General features: G+C 47.3%; 1 protein-coding gene across 2 annotated transcripts in view; it reads left to right on the top strand.

Moving 5' to 3' along the window:
• Positions 1-14344: 14344 nt before the first annotated feature.
• Positions 14345-25312, top strand: part of LOC145348278 (netrin-G1-like) — a 58557-nt gene continuing 47589 nt past the window's right edge. For both annotated transcript variants that reach the window (XM_080196477.1, XM_080196476.1), the window contains exon 1: positions 14345-15090. In XM_080196477.1, the coding sequence (XP_080052603.1) occupies positions 14848-15090 (243 nt within the window). In that variant the 5' untranslated portion in view covers positions 14345-14847. The remainder of the gene's footprint in view (positions 15091-25312) is intronic.

The following is a 25312-nucleotide window of genomic DNA, read 5'->3' as shown; positions in this document are numbered from 1 at the left end:
GCCAGTTTCCAGATGCAATTTTCCAACTCATCCGCTTCATCCTGGACCACAACGTCTTCACCTTCAACAACCAAATCTTCATCCAGACACACGGAACAGCCATGGAGATCAAATTTGCACCTCAATATGCCAACATCTTCATGCACAGGTTCGAACAAGACTTCTTCACCGCACAGGACCTTCAACTGATGCTATACACTAGATACATCGATGACATTTTCTTCCTTTGGCCTCATGGTGAACAATCACTGAAACAACTATATGATGATATCAACAAGTTCCATCCCAGCATCAGACTCACCATGGACTATTCTCCAGAATCGGTTACATTCTTGGACACATGCATCTCTATCAAGGACGGTCACCTCAGCACCTCACTGTATCGCAAGCCCACAGATAACCTCACGATGCTCCACTTCTCCAGTTTCCACCCTAAACATGTTAAAGAAGCCATCCCCTACGGACAAGCCCTCCGTATACACAGGATCTGCTCAGATGAGGAGGATCGTGACAGACACCTCCAGACACTGAAAGATGCCCTAATCAGAACAGGATATGGTGCTTGACTCATAGATCGACAGTTCCGATGCGCCACAGCGAAAAACTGCACCAACCTCCTGAGAAGACAAACACAGGACACAGTGGACAGAGCACCCTTCGTCGTCCAGTACTTCCCCAGAACGGAGAAGCTACGACATCTTCTCCGGAGTCTTCAACATCTCATTGATGAAGATGAACATCTCGCCAGGGCCATCCCCACACCCCCACTTCTTGCCTTCAGACAACCACACAACCTCAAACAGACCATTGTTCGCAGCAAACTACCCAGTCTTCAGGAGAACAGTGACCACAACACCACACAACCCTGCCACAGCAACCTCTGCAAGACATGCCGGATCATCGACACGGATACCATCATCACACATGAGAATACCATCCATCAGGTACACGGTAAATACTCTTGCAACTCAGCCAACGTTGTCTACCTGATACGCTGCAGGAAAGGATGTCCTGAAACATAGAATCATTGAATCATTAGAACCCTACAGTGCAGAGAGGCCCTTCGGCATACCGATTCTGCACCGACCACAATCCTACCCAGGCCCTACCCCCATATCCCTACATATTTTACCTACTAATCCCTCTAACCTACGCATCTCAGGACTCTAAGGGGCAATTTAGCATGGCCAATCAACCTAACCCGCACATCTTTGGACTGTGGGAGGAAACCGGAGCACCCGGAGGAAACCCACGCAGACATGAGAAGAACGCGCAGACTCCACACAGACAGTGACCCGAGCCGGGAATCGAACCCAGGTCCCTGCATCTGTGAAGCAGCAGTGCTAACCACTGTGCTACCATGCTACCCACATGGTACATTGGGAAGGCAATACAGACGCTACGACAACGGATGAATGAGCACCAATTGACAATCACCAGGCAAGACTGTTCCCTCCCTGTTGGCGAACACTTCAGTGGTCACGGGCATTCAGCCTCTGACCTTCGGGTAAACGTTCTCCAAGGCGGCCTTCACGACACACAACAGCGCAGAGTCGCTGAGCAGAGACTGATAGCCAAGTTCCGCACACATGAGAACGGCCTCAACAGGGATCTTGGGTTCATATCACACTCTCTGTAACCCCCGTGACTTGCCTGGGCTTGCAACATCTCACTAACTGTCCTGTCTGGAGACAACACACATCTTTTTAACCTGTGCTTAATGCAATCTCCACTCACATTGTCTGCACCTTTAAGGATTGATTAACTGTAAAGACTCACATTCTAATCAGTACCCTGTAAACTGTGTGTACCTTTATATGCCCTGTTTGTGATCAGAACTCCCCACTCACCTGACGAAGGAACAGCGCTCCGAAAGCTAGTGGTGTTTACTACCAAAAAAACTTGTTGGACTTTAACCTGGTGTTGTGAGACTTATGCAGTGTTTGATGGGGACAGTGTAGAGGGAGCTTTACTCTGTATCTAACCCCGTGCTGTCCCTGTCCTGGGAGTGTTTGATGGGGGGGACAGTGTAGAGGGAGCTTTACTCTGTATCTAACCCCGTACTGTACCTGTCCTGGGAGTGTTTGATGGGGGGGACAGTGTAGAGGGAGCTTTACTCTGTATCTAACCCCGTGCTGTACCTGTCCTGGGAGTGTTTGATGGGGGACAGTGTAGAGGGAGCTTTACTCTGTATCTAACCCCGTGCTGTACCTGTCCTGGGAGTGTTTGATGGGGATAGTGTAGAGGGAGCTTTACTCTGTATCTAACCCCGTGCTGTACCTGTCCTGGGAGTGTTTGATAGGGGACAGTGTAGAGGGAGCTTTACTCTGTATCTAACCCCATGCTGTACCTGTCCTGGGAGTGTTTGATGGGGGACAGTGTAGAGGGAGCTTTACTCTGTATCTAACCCCGTGCTGTACCTGTCCTGGGAGTGTTTGATTGGGGACAAGGTCCCAGCACCAAAGATTTTCACCTTCAGGAGCACGGAAGGTGAAAAATTCTGTAGATTCTGGTGTGATATGAATTCAAAGTGACTTTACTCAGTGTCCCAGAACATAAATAATTCATTCCCACATCAGCAAATATTCATTGTGTGAGAGCACAGCTTGTGTCTGGAGCTCAGCAAATTAACAGGAACAGAAATGATCACTAACTCTGCAGGTTAACGGTAACCTGGTTAATCTCTGATCATTAACTCTGCAGGTTGATGGTAACCTGGTTAATCTCTGACCACTAACTTTACAGATTATGGTGACCTGATTACATAGAAACACAGTAAGAAGTCTCACAACACCAGGTTAAAGTCCAACAGGTTTATTTGGTAGTAAACACCACTAGCTTTTGGGGCTCTGCCACTTAGTCAGGTGAGTGGGGAGTTCCGATCACAAAACAGGGTGGATAAAGGTCTCTCCACTTGGAGAAACAGAAGATAGGAGCAGGAGGAGGCCATTCGGTCCATCGAGCCTGCTCCACCATTCATCACCATTACGGCTGATTATCCAACTCAATAGCCTCATCCTGCTTTCTCCCCATAACCTTTGATCCCATTCACCCCAACCGCTATTTCCAGCTGCCTCTCGAATACATTCAATGTTTTGTCATCAACGACTTCCTGTGGGAATGAATTCCACAGGCTCACCACTCACTGGGTGAAGAAAGGTCTCCTCATTGCAGTGGTGATGAGGAGACATTGCTTCACCCAGTGATCCTGTGGAATTCACTCCCACAGGAAGTAGTTGATAACAAAACATTGAATGTATTCGAGAGATGGCTGGAAATAGCGGTTGGGGTGAATGGGATCAAAGGTTATGGGGAAAAGCAGGATTAGGCTATTGGATTGGACAATCAGCCATGATGGCAGAGCAGGCTCGATGGGCCGAATGGTCTCCTGTTCCTCTCTTCGATGTTTCTATGCTCCCTCTCTGTGCAAAAAAGTTGCTCCTCGGGTTCCCATTAATTCTTTCCCCTCTTAACACAGTAAGAAGTCTCACTGCACCAGGTTAAAGTCCAACAGGTTTATTTGGTATCACAAAATTTCAGAGCTCTGCTGCCCGCACCTGGTAAAGGAGCAGTGCTCTGAAAGCTCATGGTTCCAAATAAACCTGTTGGACTTTAACCCGATGTTGTGAGATTTCTCACTGTGCCCACGCCAGACACACCTATTTTATTGCATCTGCAAATTTACTGACCATACCTCGTACAGTCTCATCCAAATCGTTCATATAGATAACAAACTGCAATGGGCTCAGCACTGTGGGTCAGTGAGCACAAGGGGTGGGGGACAGTGTGGGTCAGTGAGTACAGGGGGTGGGGGACAGTGTGGGTCAGTGAGCACAGGGGGTGGGGGACAGTGTGGGTCAGTGAGTACAGGGGGTGGGGGACAATGTGGGTCAGTGAGTACAGGGGGTGGGGGACAGTGTGGGTCAGTGAGTACAGGGGGTGGGGGACAGTGTGGGTCAGTGAGTACAGGGGGTGGGGGACAGTGTGGGTCAGTGAGTACAGGGGGTGGGGGGCAGTGTGGGTCAGTGAGCACAGGGGGTGGGGGACAGTGTGGGTCAGTGAGCACAGGGGGTGGGGGGCAGTGTGGGTCAGTGAGCACAGGGGGTGGGGGACAGTGTGGGTCAGTGAGTACAGGGGGTGGGGGACAGTGTGGGTCAGTGAGCACAGGGGGTGGGGGGCAGTGTGGGTCAGTGAGTACAGGGGGTGGGGGACAGTGTGGGTCAGTGAGTACAGGGGGTGGGGGGCAGTGTGGGTCAGTTGAGTACAGGGGGTGGGGGGCAGTGTGGGTCAGTTGAGTACAGGGGGTGGGGGGCAGTGTGGGTCAGTGAGTACAGGGGGTGGGGGACAGTGTGGGTCAGTGAGTACAGGGGGTGGGGGACAGTGTGGGTCAGTGAGTACAGGGGGTCGGGGACAGTGTGGGTCAGTGAGTACAGGGGGTGGGGGGCAGTGTGGGTCAGTGAGTACAGGGGGTGGGGGACAGTGTGGGTCAGTGAGTACAGGGGGTGGGGGACAGTGTGGGTCAGTGAGTACAGGGGGTGGGGGGCAGTGTGGGTCAGTGAGCACAGGGGGTGGGGGACAGTGTGGGTCAGTGAGCACAGGGGGTGGGGGGCAGTGTGGGTCAGTGAGCACAGGGGGTGGGGGACAGTGTGGGTCAGTGAGTACAGGGGGTGGGGGACAGTGTGGGTCAGTGAGCACAGGGGGTGGGGGGCAGTGTGGGTCAGTGAGCACAGGGGGTGGGGGACAGTGTGGGTCAGTGAGTACAGGGGGTGGGGGGCAGTGTGGGTCAGTTGAGTACAGGGGGTGGGGGGCAGTGTGGGTCAGTTGAGTACAGGGGGTGGGGGGCAGTGTGGGTCAGTGAGTACAGGGGGTGGGGGACAGTGTGGGTCAGTGAGTACAGGGGGTGGGGGACAGTGTGGGTCAGTGAGTACAGGGGGTGGGGGGCAGTGTGGGTCAGTGAGTACAGGGGGTGGGGGACAGTGTGGGTCAGTGAGCACAGGGGGTGGGGGGCAGTGTGGGTCAGTGAGTACAGGGGGTGGGGGGTTCGGGATGTGGGATACACACAGGAGAGTTTTGGAGGAGCTGAAGTTTTTGTAGGATGGAGATTGGAGGCTCAGTTAGGAGAATATTGGAATAATCGGGACTGGGGGCGACACAGACACAGATTGTTCCACTGGGACAATGAACAAGAAAGCAGGTGGAGAAATGTGTCAGTGTTAGCGATTGAGAATAAGACAGAGTTTGAGGGAATGGTGGAGTGAGACAGTGAGATAGTGTCTCTGTCTCTCACCACTCCCTCGATGTGGTTTCACACTGAACACCCACCAATGATAGAGTGATTAAATCAGGATGTGTATGAGGTCAGATGTGGAACAACTCAGCGACCCTGGTTTTGTTTCTGTGAGAGCAGAGTGCTGAGATTTCAAAGCACTGTTTATGTTTTGATCGATTCCTTTTCCCTCAGATATCTTTTAAATCTAATCTAAGGATCAGGTTACTGAACTCCTTCTAAACACAAATAAATCCCCAGTTATTGCTTGTGTTGTTCTGGGGTTTATAAAACTGACACATTAATTGTTGATCTCATGTTTCTTGGGGGAAGTGTGTGCAGCAGTTACTGGGAGAGAATTCCTTTCACTGTTTAGATCATTTCTTAAACTCAATTCCTTGTTAACTCTGGTTCCAGTCTGGATTCAATCCTCTTGAATATTAATGATGAATAATAATGAGAAGGCTGGGAGTAAATGATGGGGTTCATTAGGAAATGGGGAAGTGTTGTGGAACAGTTTAACACAGAGAACTTACGTTAATGGCAGAGTGAGTGACATACACAGGAGGGGGTTACAGAGATAGGGAGGGGTGTAGGGGCTGGAGGGGGTTACAGAGATAGGGAGGGGGTGTAGGGGCTGGAGGAGGTTACAGAGATAGGGAGGGGGTGTAGGGGCTGGAGGAGGTTACAGAGATAGGGAGGGGGTGTAGGGGCTGGAGGAGGTTACAGAGATAGGGAGGGGTGCAGGGGCTGGAGGAGGTTACAGAGATAGGGAGGGGTGCAGGGGCTGGAGGAGGTTACAGAGATAGGGAGGGGGTGTAGGGGCTGGAGGAGGTTACAGAGATAGGGAGGGGTGTAGGGGCTGGAGGAGGTTACAGAGATAGGGAGGGGGTGTAGGGGGCTGGAGGAGGTTACAGAGATAGGGAGGGGGTGTAGGGGCTGGAGGAGGTTACAGAGATAGGGAGGGGGTGTAGGGGCTGGAGGAGGTTACAGAGATAGGGAGGAGGTGTAGGGGCTGGAGGGGGTTACAGAGATAGGGAGGGGGTGTAGGGGCTGGAGGGGGTTACAGAGATAGAGAGGGGTGAGGGGCTGGAGGGGATTTGAAAACAAATTGAGATTTTAAAGTAGAGGTGTTGTGGAGTCGGGGGGCAGTGTGGGTCAGTGAGCACAGGGGGTGGGGGTTATAAGGGGGCAGTGTGGGTCAGTGAGTACAGGGGGTGGGGGGAACAGAGGGGGGCAGGGTGGGTCAGTGAGTACAGGGGGTGGGGGGAACAGGGGGGCAGTGTGGGTCAGTGAGTACAGGGGGTGGGGGGAACAGGGGGGCAGTGTGGGTCAGTGAGCACAGGGGGTGGGGGGAACAGGGGGGCAGTGTGGGTCAGTGAGCACAGGGGGTGGGGGGAGTAGGGGGGCAGTGTGGGTCAGTGAGCACAGGGGGTGGGGGGAGTAGGGGGGCAGTGTGGGTCAGTGAGCACAGGGGGTGGGGGGAACAGGGGGGCAGTGTGGGTCAGTGAGCACAGGGGGTGGGGGGTATAAGGGGGCAGTGTGGGTCAGTGAGCACAGGGGGTGGGGCGGGTCAGTGTTGGTCAGTCAGTGGGGGTCCCGGGGGGAGCTGATTTGGGACAACTCACCGCTGGGCAGCGGAGTTTCAATCTGCTCGAGTTTGGGAAGTGTGGAATGTGGAAGGGAGGATTTTTTGGGATTGTCGATTCTGGAGGTAACAGAGGGGTGAGTGAGGCTTCCTGTCGGCTCCCTGATAGGCTGTTTCTATTCATCTGAAATAAGATTTATGGGGTTACCTTGTTTGCAATAACCCCCGAATTACAAATCACACCAGGTCCAAGAGACTAAACCAATGGCAAGAAAGAACTCTTTAAATGGTGAAGTCTGAATGCTGAAAGGTTGAAAGTTTTCAGATTTTTAAGCGTTCAGATCACCAACAACCTGTCCTGGTCCCCCCCATGCTAACACTATAGTTAAGAAATCTCCTCCAACACCTCTACTTTCTTGGAAGACTAAGGAAATTTGGCATGTCTGCTACGACTCTCATCAACTTTTACAGATGCACCATAGAAAGCATTCTTTCTGGTTGTATCACAGCTTGGTCTGGGCTCCTGCTCTGCCCAAGACCACAAGGAACTACAAAAGGTTGTGAATGTAGCCCAATCCATCATGCAAACCAACCTCCCATCCATGCTGCCTACACTTCTCGCTGCCTCAGCAAAGCAGCCAGCATAATTAATGACCCGACGCACCCCGGACATTCTCTCTTCCACCTTCTTCCATCAAGAAACAGATACAAAAGTCTGAGGTCACGTACCAACCGGTTCAAGAGGAGGGTTTAAACTAGTTCGGCAGGGAGGTGGGATCCAAAGCAGTAGAGAGATAGAAGAGAAGGTTGAGGACAGCACGGAAGTTAAAGAGAGCACATTAATCAGTAAAGGGTATGTGAGACTGGGATATTATAGCAATTACTGAAACATGACTCAGGGAGAGACAGGACTGACAACTTAATGTTCCAGGGTACACCTGCTATAGGAAAGATAGAACAGGAGGTAAGAGAGGAGGGGGAATTGTACTTTTGATTAGGGAAACCATCATGGCCATACTGAGAGGGGATATATCTGAGGGTTCAGCCACTGAGCCTATATGGGTAGAACTGAGAAATAAGAAGGGGGAAATCATTTTGATAGGGTTGTACTGTAGGCCCCCAAATAGAGAGAAATTGAGGAGCAAATATGTAAGGCGATTACAGATAGCTCCAAGAAAAATAGGGTGGTATTAGTCGGAGATTTTAATTTTCTCAACATTGACTGGGACAGCCATAGTATTAGAGGGTTGGATGGAGAGAAATTTTTTGAGTGTATTCAGGAGGAATTTCTCATTCAGCATGTGGATGGCCCGACTAGAGAGGGGGCAAAACTTGACCTCCTCTTGGGAAATAAGGAAGGGCAGGTGACAGAAGTGTTAGTGAGGGATCACTTTGGGTCCAGTGATCATAAGAACATAAGAACATAAGAAATAGGAGCAGGAGTAGGCCATCTGGCCCTTCGAGCCTGCCCCGCCATTCAATAAGATCATGGCTGATCTGTCGTGGCTCAGTTCCACATTCCCGCCTTCTCCCCATAACCCTTAATCCCCTCTCTTATCAAAAACCCACCAACCCGCATCTTAAATATATTTAGCGAGGCAGCCTCCACCACTTCAACGGGCAGAGAATTCCAGAGATTCACCACCCTTTGAGTGAAGAAGTTCCTCCTCAACTCCGTTCTAAACCACCCCCTCTTTATCTGAGGCTGTGCCCTCTAGTCCTACTGTACTTTTTGAGCGGGAAGAGCCTCTCCACCTCTATCCTATCCATCCCATTCATCATCTTATACGTCTCAATGAGATCTCCCCTCATTCTTCTAAACTCTAACGAGTACAAGCCTAGTTTATTCAGCCTCTCCTCATAGTTCAACCCCCTCAACTCCGGAATCAGTCTAGTAAACCTCCTCTGCACTCCCTCCAAGGCCAAAATATCCTTGTGTAAGTGCGGCGACCAAAACTGCACACAGTACTCCAGCTGCGGCCTCACCAATGCCCTGTACAGTTGCAGCAAGACCTCCCTACTTTTATATTCAATCCCCCTCGCTATGAAGGCCAGCATCCCATTCACCTTCCTGACCACCTGCTGCACCTGCAGGCTGGGTTTTTGCGACTCATGCACAAGGACCCCGAGGTCCTTCTGCACCATCGCATGCTGCAGTTTTTTGCCATGTAAGTAATAGTCCTTCCTACCATTATTCCTACCAAAGTGGACAACTTCACACTTGCCAACATTAAACTCCATTTGTCAGTTCCTGGCCCATTCGCCCAGCCTATCTAGATCCTTCTGCAGACTCTCCACACCCTCCGCACAATTTGCCTTTCCTCCAATCTTGGTGTCATCAGCAAATTTTGACACCCTACACTCGGTTCCCTCCTCCAGATCATCTATATAAATGGTAAATAACTGAGGCCCCAGCACTGACCCCTGGGGCACCCCACTAGTCACCAACCGCCAATCCGAATAGCACCCATTGACCCCCACTCTCTGCCTCCTATTTGACAGCCAATCCCCTATTATTATCTAATAATTCTATTAGTTTTAAGATAGCTGTGGAGAATGATAGGTCTGTCTTATCATGAAGTAAATATCCTAAATTGTGGCGAGGCAATTTTGATGGTATCGGGCAGGAACTTTCAAAAGTTAATTGGGGGAGTCTTAACCAGGATTCAGGGTGAGCATATTCCTCTTAGAGTGAAGGCCAAGGCTGGCAGAAGTCGAGAACCCTGGGTGACTCGGGATATTGAGGCCCTCGTCAAGAAGAAGAAGGAGGCACATGACAGGCATGGACAGCTGGGATCAGGTGAATCAGTTGAAGAGTGCAGGGGTGCAGGAGTAGAGTTAAGAGGGAAATTAGGAGGGTAAAAAGGGGACACGAGATTGTTTTGGCAGATAAGGCAAAGGAGAATCCAAAGAGCTTCTACAAATACATAAAGGGCAAAAGAGTAACAAGGGAGGGAGTAGGGCCTCTTAAGGATCAACAAGGTCATCTGTGTGCGGATCCACAAGAAATGGGTGAGATCCTAAATGAATATTTCTCATCAGTATTTACTGTTGAGAAAAACATGGATGTTAGGGAATTTGGGGATATAAATAGTGATGTCAGAGGAGTGTACACATTACAGAGAAGGAGGTGCTGGAAGTTTTAAAGCGCATCAATGTAGATAAATCCCTGGGACCTGATGGGGTATATCCAAGGATGTTGCGGGAGGCCAGGGAGGAAATTGTGGGTGCCCGAGTCGAGATATTTGAATCATTGATAGTCACGGATGAGATGCCTGAAGATTGGAGAGTGGCAAACGTTGTGCAGGGCTGCAGGGGAAAGCCTGGGAACTACAGGCCAGTGAGCCTCACATCTGTGGTGGGTAAATTGTTGGAAGGTATTTTGAGAGGCAGGATCTACAGGCATTTAGAGATGCAAGGACTGATTATGGACAGTCAACATGGCTTTGTGAGTTGAAAGTCATGTCTCACAAATTTAATTGAGTTTTTTGAAGGGGTGACCAAGAAGGTAGATGAGGGCAATGCAGTTGATGTTGTCTACATGGACTTTAACAAGGCCTTTGATAAGGTAACTGCACGGTAGGTTGTTGCATAAAGTTAAATCTCAGGAGAGCCAGGGTGAAGTATCGAAATGGATACAAAATTGAATTCTTGACAGAAGCCAGAGGGTTTTTGTAGAAAGATGTTTTTCAAACTGGAGGCCTGTGACCAGCAGTGTGCCTCAGGGACCAGTGCTGGGCCCACTGTTATTTGTCATTTATATTAATGATTTGGATGAGAATATAGGAGGCATGGTTAAGAAGTTTGCAGATGACACTAAGATTGGTGGCATAGTGGACAGTGAAGAAAGTTATCTCCAATTGCAGCGGGATCTTGATCAATTGGGCCAGTGGGCTGACGAATGGCAGATGGAGTTTAATTTAGACAAATGTGAGGTGATGCATTTTGGTCGATTGAACCAGGGTAGGACTTACTCAGTTAATGGTAGGGTGTTGGGGAGAGTTACAGAACAAAGAGATCTAGGGGTTCATGTTCATAGCTCCTTGAAAGTGGAGTCACAGGTGGACAGAGTGGTGAAGAAGGCATTCGGCATACTTGGTTTTATCGGTCAGAACATTGAATACAGGAGTTGGGACGTCTTGTTGAAGTTGTACAAGACATTGGTAAGGCCACACTTGGAAAACTGTGTGCAGTTCTGGTCACCCTATTATAGAAAGGATATTATTAAACTAGAAAGAGCGCAGAAAAGATTTATTAGGATTTGATGGATTGAGTTATAAGGAAAGGCTGAATAGACTGGGACTTTTTTCTCTGGAGTGTAGGAGGCTGAGGGGTGACATTATAGAGGCCTATAAAATAATGAGGGGCAGGGACAAGGTCAATATCTTTTCCCAAAGGTAGAGGAGCCTAAAACTAGAGGGTATAGGTTTAAGGTGAGAGGGGAGAGATACAAAAGTGTCCAGAGAGGCAGTTTTTTCACACAGAGGGTGGTGAATGTCTGGAACAAGCTGCCAGACGTAGTAGTAGAGGTGGGTATAAATTTATCTTTTAAAAAGCATTTAGATAGTTACATGGGTACGATGGGTATAGAGGGATATGGACCAAATGCAGGCAATTGGGATTAGTTTAGGGGTTTTTCAAAAAAGGGCAGCATGGATAAGTTGGGCTGAAGGGCCTGTTTCCATGCTGTAAATCTCTATGACTCTAAGGACAGCTTCTTCCCTGTTACCATTAGAGTTTTGAATGGAACTATCTTGTACTAAGTTGATCTTTCTCTACACCCGAGTTATGACTGTAACAATACATTCTACACTCTCTCATTTCCTTCTCTATGAATGGTAATCATTTGTCTGTATAACGTTTCAAAAACAATATTTTTCACTGTATACTAATAAATATGACAATAATAAATCAAATCATGTAAAAGGTAACAAGCCACAGTATTAATTAACAGTAATTAGCAGTAACTAACAGTAAGAGGAGAGAGCTTAACTTTGAACAGACATCTCACTGCCCTTATCAGACCAAATCATAAAAATCATGGAAAACAGCTCTCAGATCTCCCTATAAGTATTACACTCTCTCCATCTCTCTTTTGCTGGTTGAGCTTCCTGTATATATCTGTCCCTTCCATGGTGACCCACATCTTTCTCTTCACATCTCTCTTCGTCTTTCTATCCATCCTCACCCACAATGACTGCTCCAGATCCCGTTTGTTCCACCTTCAAATATTGAACCTTAGCCAATTGTTGGAAAAATAGCAAATTGTTCTCTAACTTGTCACAAATGAAATAAGAACGAGTCCATTGGTTTTTAGCTAATTCCACGTGTTGTCTCAGTTTTCAGAAAATGCTTCTTCTCAAACTAAAATCTCTTACCTTGAGGTAGGCTGGGTCTTGAACAATCATTGGTCAACATAGCTGTCTGCCATTTGGAGTTGAGGCCCCTTAGCCAAGGGCCTATTGGACTCTCCTAGTCAGAGCTAACATTCATCTCATCTCTTTATTCTGTGGCCTGAGAAATTAACAATAATCTTATTCCCACAGCACCATAAGGGTCGGTATTCATCATTGATTGTTAAGAATATGTTTATAATTATAAAAGTTAAAAGCATTTGTGTTCCAAATTAGATTTCCATCCTTTTGAACATATCTATAAATGAATTACTTATTCTTTAATTGTCTCACAATTAAGGCTGTCTAATTAATGAATCAGCCTAGTTTGCAGTAATGCTGGCTTTGATTTATTGAAATGACTATCGACAATTTTAGCAGAAAATTCTTAAGAACAGAATAAAACAAAATACAAAATAATAACCACATAAAAACTAGTGATTTTCAAACTATCTCAACCTCTCAAACTCCCTACACATGAAGACCGAACTTAGCAACTAAATTCAAACCATCTCTGCAATTCTCTGCTCCCTTGGCTCAGTATCAGTCGGTGTCAGACCATGTTGTGGGGAGACACCTTGCTGCACTTTACCATTAGGCTGCTATCTAAATGCACGATGTTCTTAGACATTTAAACAAGAGGGTGTGTTTGTTGTAGGGGGATCGGAGAGGGTGAGTGTTTGTTGGGGATTGGAGGGGGTGAGTGTGTGTTGGGGGGATTGGAGAGGGTGAGTGTGTGTTGGGGGGATTGGAGAGGGTGAGTGTGTGTTGGGGGGATTGGAGAGGGTGAGTGTGTGTTGGGGGGATTGGAGAGGGTGAGTGTGTGTTGGGGGGATTGGAGAGGGTGAGTGTGTGTTGGGGGGATTGGAGAGGGTGAGTGTGTGTTGGGGGGATTGGAGAGGGTGAGTGTGTGTTGGGGATTGGAGAGGGTGAGTGTGTGTTGGGGGGATTGGAGAGGGTGAGTGTGTGTTGGGGGGATTGGAGAGGGTGAGTGTGTGTTGGGGGGATTGGAGAGGGTGAGTGTGTGTTGGGGGGATTGGAGAGGGTGAGTGTGTGTTGGGGGGATTGGAGAGGGTGAGTGCGTGTTGGGGGGATTGGAGAGGGTGAGTGTGTGTTGGGGGGATTGGAGAGGGTGAGTGCGTGTTGGGGGGATTGGAGAGGGTGAGTGTGTGTTGGGGGGATTGGAGAGGGTGAGTGTGTGTTGGGGGGATTGGAGAGGGTGAGTGTGTGTTGGGGGGATTGGAGAGGGTGAGTGTGTGTTGGGGGGATTGGAGAGGGTGAGTGTGTGTTGGGGGGATTGGAGAGGGTGAGTGTGTGTTGGGGGGATTGGAGAGGGTGAGTGTGTGTTGGGGGGATTGGAGAGGGTGAGTGTGTGTTGGGGGGATTGGAGAGGGTGAGAGTGTGTTGAGGGGATTGGAGAGGGTGAGAGTGTGTTGAGGGGATTGGAGAGGGTGAGAGTGTGTTGAGGGGATTGGAGAGGGTGAGCGTGTGTTTTGAGGGGTTTGAGCAGTAGAGTCACATTGATTTCCAGAAGGTGTGTGCGGATCGTGACGTTCGCTCTGACGGGGAACAGAATTACGTGGGAGGATGTGAGACTTTCAGAGATTATTTCTGTTTGCTGTGTAGCAGTTTATAAAATCCTGTAGTATTTATCATACAAAATGGGTTTATAAATATCTCTGTATAAGTCTGTATATCAGTCACTACGCAGAGTATCACCTTGTGTTGTAAAACAGATTGTGGGATGGATCACCAAACTCTGAATTTGTGTTTAACAGAATCAGAAATTTCTATAAAAATGGGAATAATTTGTTGTTTTTTTCAGTTTGAGAAGCTGCTGAGATTGGATTGAGATGATGGAGGGCGGAGAAAAGCTTCTCTCTCATTTGGGATCTTTCTGTGTCTCATTTATTGACCTCCCATTGAGTTTCCCGATTGGTCTTTCTTTCCCTCTCACATTGCAGCTGATTGGAGGAGGACACTCGGGGTCAGGGTCAAAGGTCAGGAGCAGCAACTATTCCAAAATCACTGATTTCATTTCTCTCCTGACAGGGAGCTGATCCCAGAAGGAAAAGGAAATAAGGAAATCGATGGAAAACCAACTCTCTCAGGTGATCGTCATCACATTGGCTCCAAATACTGACTGATTAACCAATCAGAACATCTGTCTGCTGCAGCAATCATTGGAAAAAACAGCTGGAATTCCCAACATATTGAACAATCCATCTACATAGAAACCCAACATCTGGAACAACAACACCATAACAGGGAAAGGAGCTGGAATTCCAATATCCCCACCAAGACTTGAAAAACAGCTGGAATTCCCAAAACTTGGAATATCACCAACAACACTCTGAAAACAGCTGGAATACTAACATCTGGAACATCCCCACCAACTCTAGGAAAAACAGCTAGAATTCCCATTACCTGGAACACCCTCACCAACACTGGGAAAAGCAACTGGAATATTAACACTCTCAACACCAGCACACATTGAGTTCCTTCCTCTCTGAGTGAGAATCCAGTCAGAGTGGAGACATCTTGAATCAACCCCAGACGGACTGAGATCTTTCCTCTCTGACTAGGGTCCAATCAAAGTGATGAGTGTGTTGAGTTTGTTGCCTCTTCAGGCCCTTTGGGTGAGCTTGTCTCTCACTGCCCAGCATTTCCCATCCTGGGGACACTATGACCTGTGTAAGACTCAGGTTCACTGGGATCAGGGGGTCAGTTGGGATTACATGGCCTGTCAGCCTGAGGCTGCTCTCCTCACCAGATTCCTAAAGATCAGGTTGGATCCCCCCAATAGTACATGTGGAGAGACCCCGGAGATGTACTGCACGCTGGTGAGTAGAGACCTTTCTGAATGAGCCACTCTTGTGTGAATGGACAAGCACTGCATGGTTTTAACAAAGTGAATTCCCTTCAAACACCTACACTGGAATTAATAACAGACACAGTGAATACAAGAACTAGGATACAGTGGTCAATGTTTATAAATCACTGGTTAGACCTCAGCTGGAGGATTGGGTCCAATTCTGAGTTCCACGCTTTAGGAAGGATGTCAGGGCATTGGAGAGAGAATGGGGGATTTATGAGAATGTTCCCATGGATCAGGGACTTCAATGATTGTGGAGACACTGGAGAAGCTGGGATTGTTCCCCTGAGAGTAGAGAAAGTTAAGGAGAGGTGTAATTCCGATTTCCAAAATTGCCATTTTTTTTAAATTTCAACACTAAAAGTGTTTCAATCACAGGAGGGTCCAGCATTGGAAGGGAACATGTCCAGTTGTGTATCTGACTGGTCGATATCTCCAGTGGGGAGTGTTTACTGTTGTGTATCTGACTGGTCGATATCTCCAGTGGGGAGTGTGTCCAATACTGTATTTGATTGTCCAAGTGCAGTCAAGATACAAAAGCCGGGATGTTCTTCTGAGGCTGTATGAGGCTTTGAAGTATTGTGAGCAGTTTTGGGCCCTGTATCTAAGGAAGGATGTGCCGCCCTTGGAAAGCGTCCAGAGGAGGTTCACAAGAATGATCCCTGGAATGAAGAACTTGTCGTATGAGGAACTGTTGAGGACTCTGTGTCTGTACTCATTGGAGTTTAGAAGGATGAGGGGGGATCTTACAGAAACTTGATAGGATACTGCGAGGCCTGGATAGAGTCGTTGTGGGGAGAATGTTTCAACTAATCAGAAAAATTAGAACCAGAGGGAACAACCACAGGCTAAAGGGACGATCCTTTAAAACAGAGATGAGGAGGAATTTATTCAACCAGAGAGTGGGGAATGTGTGGAACTCTTTGCCGCGGAAGGCTGTGGAGGGCCAGGTCATTGAGTGTCTTTCAGACAGAGATAGATAGGTTCTTGATTAATAAGGGGATCAGGCGTTATGGGGAAAAGGCAGGATAATGGAGATGAGAAATATATCAGCCATGATAGAATGGCAGAGCAGACTTGATGGGCCGAGTGGCCTAATTCTGGTCCTATGTGTTAGAGTCTAGTGGTCCAATATCTCCAGTGGGAATGAGTCCAATTGTGTATTTGACTGGCCGATATTTCCAGTGGGGAGTGTTTGCTGTTGTGTATTCTGACTGGTTGATATCTCCAGTGGGGAGTGTTTGCTGTTGTGTATCTGACTGGTCGATATCTCCAGTGGGGAGTGTTTGCTGTTGTGTATTCTGACTGGTCGATATCTCCAGTGGGGAGTGTTTACTGTTGTGTATTCTGACTGGTCGATATCTCCAGTGGGGAGTGTTTACTGTTGTGTATTCTGACTGGTCGATATCTCCAGTGGGGAGTGTTTGCTGTTGTGTATGTGACTGGTCGATATCTCCAGTGGGGAGTGTTTGCTGTTGTGTATCTGACTGGTTGATATCTCCAGTGGGGAGTGTTTGCTGTTGTGTATCTGACTGGTCGATATCTCCAGTGGGGAGTGTGTGCTGTTGTGTATCTGACTGGTTGATATCTCCAGTGGGGAGTGTTTGCTGTTGTGTATCTGACTGGTCGATATCTCCAGTGGGGAGTGTTTGCTGTTGTGTATCTGACTGGTTGATATCTCCAGTGGGGAGTGTTTGCTGTTGTGTATCTGACTGGTTGATATCTCCAGTGGGGAGTGTTTGCTGTTGTGTATCTGACTGGTTGATATCTCCAGTGGGGAGTGTTTGCTGTTGTGTATCTGACTGGTCGATATCTCCAGTGGGGAGTGTTTGCTGTTGTGTATCTGACTGGTTGATATCTCCAGTGGGGAGTGTTTGCTGTTGTGTATCTGACTGGTCGATATCTCCAGTGGGGAGTGTTTGCTGTTGTGTATTCTGACTGGTTGATATCTCCAGTGGGGAGTGTTTGCTGTTGTGTATCTGACTGGTTGATATCTCCAGTGGGGAGTGTTTGCTGTTGTGTATCTGACTGGTCGATATCTCCAGTGGGGAGTGTTTGCTGTTGTGTATCTGACTGGTTGATATCTCCAGTGGGGAGTGTTTGCTGTTGTGATTAGTGACAGTGCTGTTTGTAATGTTTATTCTCGATTGAGCTGTTTGGAGATGTTTCTTTTCACAAGGTGTTGACTGAGTACAAATATCACCAGATTGGCCCCAATTCATGTTGTTTTCATGTCACCTTGTGTGAGAATCTGCTCTGATCTCAGTCAGTTACAAAGAGTCCTGCAATTGTTGTAAATTCCGCTCTGTGTGGGGATATGTATTATCTGCTCATTCTGTTCATTATCTCCTCAGCGTAACTGGTTCCTACATCATTGCTTGGGGAATACTCCTGATTTAATAATCAGCCATATGTTTCACCAATAATTAAAAATGTATAATTTATTGCAGAACATGTAGTTTATCAGAGGGAATTATTCTCTCAGTCAATTAATGAACTGTTTTAGAAACAATCGCACTCTGCCAGCAGTTCCATATTCCACTGTTGGAGTTGTGTCTGAAACATCGAGTGGATCCAGTCAGAGCAGATTAAGCTTTGTCGTGTCAGCATCCCCAGCTCAGGGTGATATATAACACTTCCCAGACAGTCAGTAATTAGTCATGTAGGAGACAGATCAGCCACTTTGTGCACAGCAAGATCCCATGGGCCAGCTAATGCCGAGTTCGACTTGGTTAAGAGATAAATATTGGCTTCTTGCTGCCATTTAATCAGTTAGTGCCCGAAAATCCTGCAGGAATTTAGCAGCCTTTTTCTGATCATTTGCATGTTTGAATATGTAGCTGTTTTTTTTACACATTTACTCGCTCTCTCATTTCCCAATCTGTTCCGTCTCCGAAGCTTCTGTTCTCTGAGTCTGTATTCAATATGAGTGGGTGAGTGAGCCGGAAAGTCTTCAGGGTGAGAATCTATTCAGACTGTGACTGTAACATTGCTGCAAAGAAATCAATTCCTACACAGATGCTGTGGTGATATCATGTACGGGCTACGCTGCTGGAGAGTTTATATTGCAACAGCAGTAATCCAGAGAACAGGAGTTCAAATCCCACCATGAAGTTTGAGAATGGGTTGAGGGAGATATGGCAGATTCTGCTGCTAGGCCATTCGCCTTGTTCATTCCTCTCTGACAACCTTATCTGAAGTAAGAAGTATCTGAAGTACTCCTTACTGTGTCTACCCCAGTCCAATGCCGGCATCTCTACATCATGACAACCTTATCTGAACCCACAGCACTTTCCAATACAAACCCTGATTCCCCAGTCCAGCATTGACAAGAATTCAAAGATCAGGATCTGTCTCCCTGACTCAATCTCTCCTCCCATCTCACTCACTGCCTCACTCATTCATTTATATTCACCCTCGTTCACGATGACACACACACACACACACACACACACACACACACACACACACACACACACACACACACACACACACACACACACACACACTCATAAATGGGATGAGACAGTCAGCCAGTCACTAATGCAGTTTAATAAATGAGATTGCAGGAAAGAGTAATTCTCCCTCCCAGCACTTCACAAAAACAGCAAAACCTCAATCAGATTAATTCATTAAATGAATGTTTGAGTCAAAATGAAATGGGATAAATTTAATCCACTTCACATTTCAATGGATTTTATTTAAACTGTAAATGGGATGAAATGGAGATGGAAATGAGATGTCAGGAACAGTAACATAATGGTTATGTTACTGGAATGGTAATCCAGAGAGCAGACTAATCATCCCGAGATTTGAGTTCAAATCCCACAACAGCAGCTGAGGAATTTAAATTCAATGAGTTCAATCGCTCTGAAATAAGAAGCCAGTCTCAGTTCTGATGACCAGGAAACTATACCAGGTTCTTATAGAAACCCAGTTCCTTCACTCCTCTCTGTTAGAGAAGGAAATCTGCTCTCCTTCCCCAGACTAACCAGTCTGTGAGGTCGGAGCCACAGGAACAGTGTTTAGCTCCTCACTCTGTTTGGGAAATTATTTTGTTCTCGAGAAGGCAGCTCACCCTCACCCTCCCAGGGCAATTAGAGCCGGGCAATTAATGATGCTACTGTTAACAACACTCACAGAAGATCATTAGATGGAAGAGTTGACCATCCTCCCATCATGCTCCATTCTCCCATCATGCTCTATTCAATACCATGGTGACTGCTCTGAATCTGACCTCAGCTCCCCTTTCCTTTCTGGATCCCATAATCCTTCACCCCCTCCCCAATCAAAACTCAGTCCAACTCGATCTCCAAAATGTTCATCTGTTGCCAGGTTGGGGCAGGGTAATTGTAGATTGGGATTCAGGAAGATAGAGTTTGGTGTTTGTAAGAATGGTAAAATTGTACAATGCTCGGGGGGAAAGCATTGTGGGGTCCTGTTAAAAGGTGGAGCTTTTTCTGTGCTTAGAGATTTAAAATGTAAGTACACAGAGAGCCCAGACTGAAACATTAGAATCAAAAGGTCAAGCAGCAATGTTACCAAGACAATAGGCTTTTGAATTTAGCCAACAAATTTGAATCAGGCACTTAAATACAAAAACCTATTAAATTTAAATCTGACAGTTTTGACAACTTAAGACCAGTCCTACTGTGGAAATATCGATATGTCATAGAAATTGTGCGGAGGGTGTGGAGAGTCTACAGAAGGATCTAGATAGGCTGGGCGAATGGGCCAGGAACTGGCAAATGGAATTTAATGTTGGCAAGTGCGAGGTGGTCCACTTTGGTAGGAATAATGGTAGGAAGGACTATTACTTACATGGCGAAAAACTGCAGCAGGCGACGGTGCAGAGGGACCTCGGGGTCCTTGTGCATGAGTCACAAAAACCCAGCTTGCAGGTGCAGCAGGTGGTCAGGAAGGCGAATGGGATGCTGGCCTTCATAGCGAGGGGGATTGAATATAAAAGTAGGGAGGTCTTGCTACGGCTGTATAGGGCATTGGTGAGGCCACAGCTGGAGTACTGTGTGCAGTTTTGGGCGCCACACTTACGCAAGGATATTTTGGCCTTGGAGGGAGTGCAGAGGAGGTTTACTAGGCTGATGCCGGAGTTGAAGGGGTTTAGCTATGAGGAGAGGCTGAATAAACTAGGCTTGTACTTGTTAGAGTTTAGAAGAATGAGGAGAGATCTCATTGAGACGTATAAGATGATGAATGGGATGGATAGGATAGAGGTGGAAAGACTCTTCCCGCTCAGAAAGGAAAGTAGGACTAGGGGGCACAGCCTCAAGATAAAGGGGGGGCAGTTTAGAACGGAGTTGAGGAAGAACTTCTTCACTCAAAGGGTGGTGAATCTCTGGAATTCTCTGCCCGTTGAAGTGGTGGGGGCTGCCTCGCTAAATATTTTTAAGACGTGGGTTGATGGGTTTTTGATAAGCGAGGGGATTAAGGGTAATGGGGAGAAGGCGGGAATGTGGAACTGAGCCACGACACATCAGCCATGATCTTATTGAATGGCGGGTCAGGCTCGAAGGGCTGGTTGGCCTACTCCTGCTCCTATAGAACATAGAACATTACAGCGCAGAACAGGCCCTTCGGCCCACGATGTTGCGCCGACCAATTAAAAAGCAATGACCCTCTAACCTAAATCAATCCCTTTCCATCCATAAACCTATCCACGGACCTCTTAAACGCCCCCAAACTAGGCGCATTTACAACTGCAGCAGGCAGGGCATTCCAATCCCTCACCACCCTCTGGGTAAAGAACCTACCCCTGACATCCGTCCTATAACTACCACCCCTTAATTTAAAGCTATGCCCCCTCGTGCTAGCTTTCTCCATCCGAGGAAAAAGGCTATCACTGTCCACCCTATCCAAACCTCTAATCATCTTATATGTTTCAATAAGGTCCCCTCTTAGCCGCCTTCTTTCTAACGAAAACAACCTTAAATCCCTCAGTCTCTCCTCATAGGACCTCCCCTCCATACCAGGCAACATCCTGGTAAACCTCCTCTGCACCCTCTCCAATGCCTCCACATCCTTCCTGTAATGTGGGGACCAGAACTGCACACAGTACTCCAAGTGCGGCCGCACCAGAGTTTTGTACAGTTGCAACATGACGCTGCGGCTCCTAAATTCAATCCCCCTACCAATAAACGCCAAGACACTGTATGCCTTCCTAACTACCTTATCTACTTGATTCCCAACTTTCAGGGATCTAGATCCCTCTGTTCATCCACACTATTCAGAGTCCTACCGTTAGCCCTATACACATCTGTTATTCCTGCCAAAGTGAATTACCTCACACTTTTCCGCATTAAACTCCATCCGCCACCTCTCGGCCCAGCTCTACAACCTGTCCAAGTCTCTCTGTAAACTATGACACCCCTCCTCACTATCTACCACACCTCCGACTTTGGTGTCATCAGCAAATTTACTAATCCACCCAACTATACCCTCATCCAGATCATTTATAAAAATTACAAACAGCAGTGGCCCCAAAACAGATCCCTGAGGCACACCACTTGTAACTGAACTCCATGACGAATACTTACCATCAACCACCACCCTCTGTCTCCTGTCCGCCAGCCAATTCCTGATCCAATTAACTAAATCACCCCCAATCCCATACATCTGCATTTTCTGCAGAAGCCTTCCATGGTGAACCTTATCAAACGCCTTACTAAAGTCCATATATACCACGTCAACTGCCTTACCCCCATCTACCTCTTTGGTCACTTTCTCAAAAAACTCAATAAGGTTAGTAAGGCACAACCTACCCTTCATAAAACCATGCTGACTATCTCCAATCAATTCATTACTCTCTAAATAACTATAAATCCTATCCCTAATAATTTTTTCTAAAACCTTACCCACAACAGAAGTAAGACTCACCGGTCTATAATTCCCGGGGAAGTCTCTGTTATTCCCATGTCATCATGGGAATAAAAGAAGGGGGCAGTGGGTTAAAGAGAACAGAGTAACTGCCACCTGTCAGAGTGAACAGCTCTCTATCTATCTCTGGAGAATCATTGCCTCTCACAGCTTCATCAATGGCAAAGATACCAAAGGAGAAAAAAGTTCCAGACACAATAATCAACTGAGCCCAGAATATTCTGGAAGACATGAAACCTGGTTGTACTTTAGAACAAAGAACAAAGAACAGTATAGCACAGGCCCTTCGGCCCTTCAAGCCTGCGCTGATCATGTTTACCAATCTAAACCAATCACTTATATCCTTCTATTCCCTATTTGTTCATGTGCCTATCCAGATCAGTCTTCAATGTTCTAACATGTCTCCATCAGCCACCTCACTTGGCAGTGCATTCCAAGCCCTCACCACCCTCTGTGTAAAAAACTACCCCTGCGCATCTCCATTCAGTAAGAACTCTCACAACACCAGGTTAAAGTCCCGTGACCACGGGCATTCGGCCTCTGACCTTTGGGTAAACGTTCTCCAAGGCGGCCTTCACGACACACGACAGCGCAGAGTCGCTGAGCAGAAACCGATAGCCAAGTTCCGCACGCATGAGGACGGTCTCAACCGGGGTCTTGGGTTCATGTCACACTATCTGTAACCCCCGTGACTTGCCTGGACTTGCAAAATCTCACTAACTGTCCTGCCTGGAGACAATACACATCTCTTTAACCTGCGCTTAATGCTCACATTGTCTGTATCTTTAAGACTGGATTATCTGTAAAGACTCGCATTCCAACCATTATTTTGTAAATTGAGTTTTTGTCTTTATTTGCCCTGTTTGTGAACAGAACTTCCACTCACCTGACAAAGGTGCAGCGAGCACTCTGAAAGCTAATGGTTTTTGTTGTCAGATAAACCTGTTGGACTTTAACCTGGTGTTGTGAGACTTCTTACTGTGTTTACCCCAGTCCAACACCTGCATCTCCACATCATCTCCACTGAACCTTTCCCTGCTTATCTTGAACTTGTGCCCTCTTGTAATTGTCATTCCTGCCCTTGGAAAAATCTTCCAACTGTTCGCCCTATCTATACCGATCTGTGTTTTAGATGTATGAGGCAAGTGTTTTTTACGCAGAGTGTGGTGGGTGCCTGGAACTCGTTGCCAGGGGCGGTAGTGGAAGCGGATACAGTAGTGATTTTTAAGGGGCGTTTTCACAAATCCATGAATAGGATGGGAATAGAGGGATATGGTCCCCGGAAGGGTACGGGGTTTTAGTTCAGTCAGGTAGCATGGTCGGTGCAGGCTTGGAGGGCCAAAGGGCCTGTTCCTGTGCTGTAATTTTCTTTGTTCTTTGTTTTTATTCAGGAATAGTTAATAGATGGGATTTATTTGGCCTGTTAATAGTTTAGTTAATTTGTTCGCTGTTAGATAAATAAATTCGGGAGGCAATGCTGCAACTTTATAAGACCCTGGTCAGACCCCACTTGGAGTATTGTGCGCAGTTCTGGTCACCTCACTACAGGAAGGATGTGGAAGCTATTGAGAGGGTACAGAGGAGATTTACAAGGATGTTGCCTGGGTTGGGTGGCATGCCTTATGAGGATAGATTGAGGGAGCTCGGTCTTTTCTCCTTCTAAAATCAACACCTAACAATTTAGAAACGTAGAAAAACTACAGCACAAACAGGCCCTTCGGCCCACAAGTTGTGCCGAACATGTCCCTACCTACTAGGCTTATCTATAACCCTCTATCTTACTAAGTTCCACGTACTCATCCAGAAGTCTCTTAAAAGACCCTATCGAATCCGCCTCTACCACAACCGCCGGCAGCCGATTCCACTCACTCACCACCCTCTGAGTGAAAAACTTACCCCTGACATCTCATCTGTACCTACTCCCCAGCACCTTAAACCTGTGTCCTCCACTGCCCCTTGGAAGAGACTTCCATAGAGTAGTTGATGGTAATTATTCATCATGGAGTTCGGTTACGAGTGGTGTGCCTCAGGGATCTGTTTTGGGGCCACTGCTGTTTGTAATCTTTATTAATGATCTGGATGAGGGTATAGTTGGGTGGATTAGTAAGTTTGCTGATGACACCAAAGTCGGAGGTGTGGTAGATTGTGAGGAAGGGTGTCGAAGTTTGCAGGGTGACTTGGACAGGTTGCAGAGCTGGGCCGCGAGGTGGCGGATGGAGTTTAATGCGGAGAAGTGTGAGGTAATCCATTTCGGTAGGAATAACAGATGTGTTGAGTATAGGGCTAACGGGAGGACTTTGAATAAAGTGGAGGAGCAGAGGGATCTAGGTGTATGTGTACATAGATCCCTGAAAGTTGGGAATCAAGTAGATAAGGTTGTTAAGAAGGCGTACGGTGTCTTGGCGTTTATTGGTAGGGGGATTGAATTTAGGAGTCGCAGCGTCATGTTGCAACTGTACACAACTCTGGTGCGGCCGCACTTGGAGTACTGTGTGCAGTTCTGGTCCCCACATTACAGGAAGGATGTGGAGGCTTTGGAGAGGGTGCAGAGGAGGTTTACCAGGATGTTGCCTGGTATGCAGGGGAGGTCCTATGAGGAGAGACTGAGGGATTTGGGGTTGTTTTCACTGGAAAGAAGGCGGCTAAGAGGGGATCTTATAGAAACATATAAGATGATTAGAGGTTTAGATAGGGTGGATGGTGATAGCCTGTTTCCTCGGATGGAGAAATCTAGCACGAGGGGGCATGGCTTTAAATTAAGGGGGGGTAGTAATAGGATGGATGTCAGGGGTAGGTTCTTTACCCAGAGGGTGGTGAGGGACTGGAATGCCCTGCCTGCTGCAGTTGTAAATGCACCTAGTTTGGGGGCGTTTAAGAGATTGGTGGATAGGTTAATGGACGAAAAGGGATTGGTTTAGATTAGTGGGTCAATGTTTTTTTTTAAAAATAAGACAGGTCGGCGCAACATTGTGGGCCGAAGGGCCTGTTCCGCGCTGTAATGTTCTATGTTCTATGTTCTATGTTAATAATCCTCAGAGAGAGAATTTCTCCTCATCCCTATTGGAAATGGGAGTTATTGGGGAATGGTACCCTCGGTTCGAGGGGAGGCAGTGATATGAGAAGGTGGTGCTGAACTGTCTTCTTGAACTTCCACAATCCTGCAGGTGTAGGTACACCCACAGCGCTGTTAGAGAGGGAGTTCCGGGATTTGACCCAACAACAGTGAAGGAATGGTGACATATTTCCAAGTCAGGATAGTGAGTGACTGGGAGAGGAACCTCCAGGTGGTTCTGCTC

The sequence above is a fragment of the Carcharhinus amblyrhynchos genome, chromosome 9, assembly GCF_965287045.1.
Source record: "Carcharhinus amblyrhynchos chromosome 9, sCarAmb.v2.hapA, whole genome shotgun sequence".
NCBI classification, from domain to species: domain Eukaryota; kingdom Metazoa; phylum Chordata; class Chondrichthyes; order Carcharhiniformes; family Carcharhinidae; genus Carcharhinus; species Carcharhinus amblyrhynchos.
The sequence above is the reverse complement of the archived record's forward strand: the minus strand, read 5'-3'. Positions and strand labels throughout refer to the sequence as shown.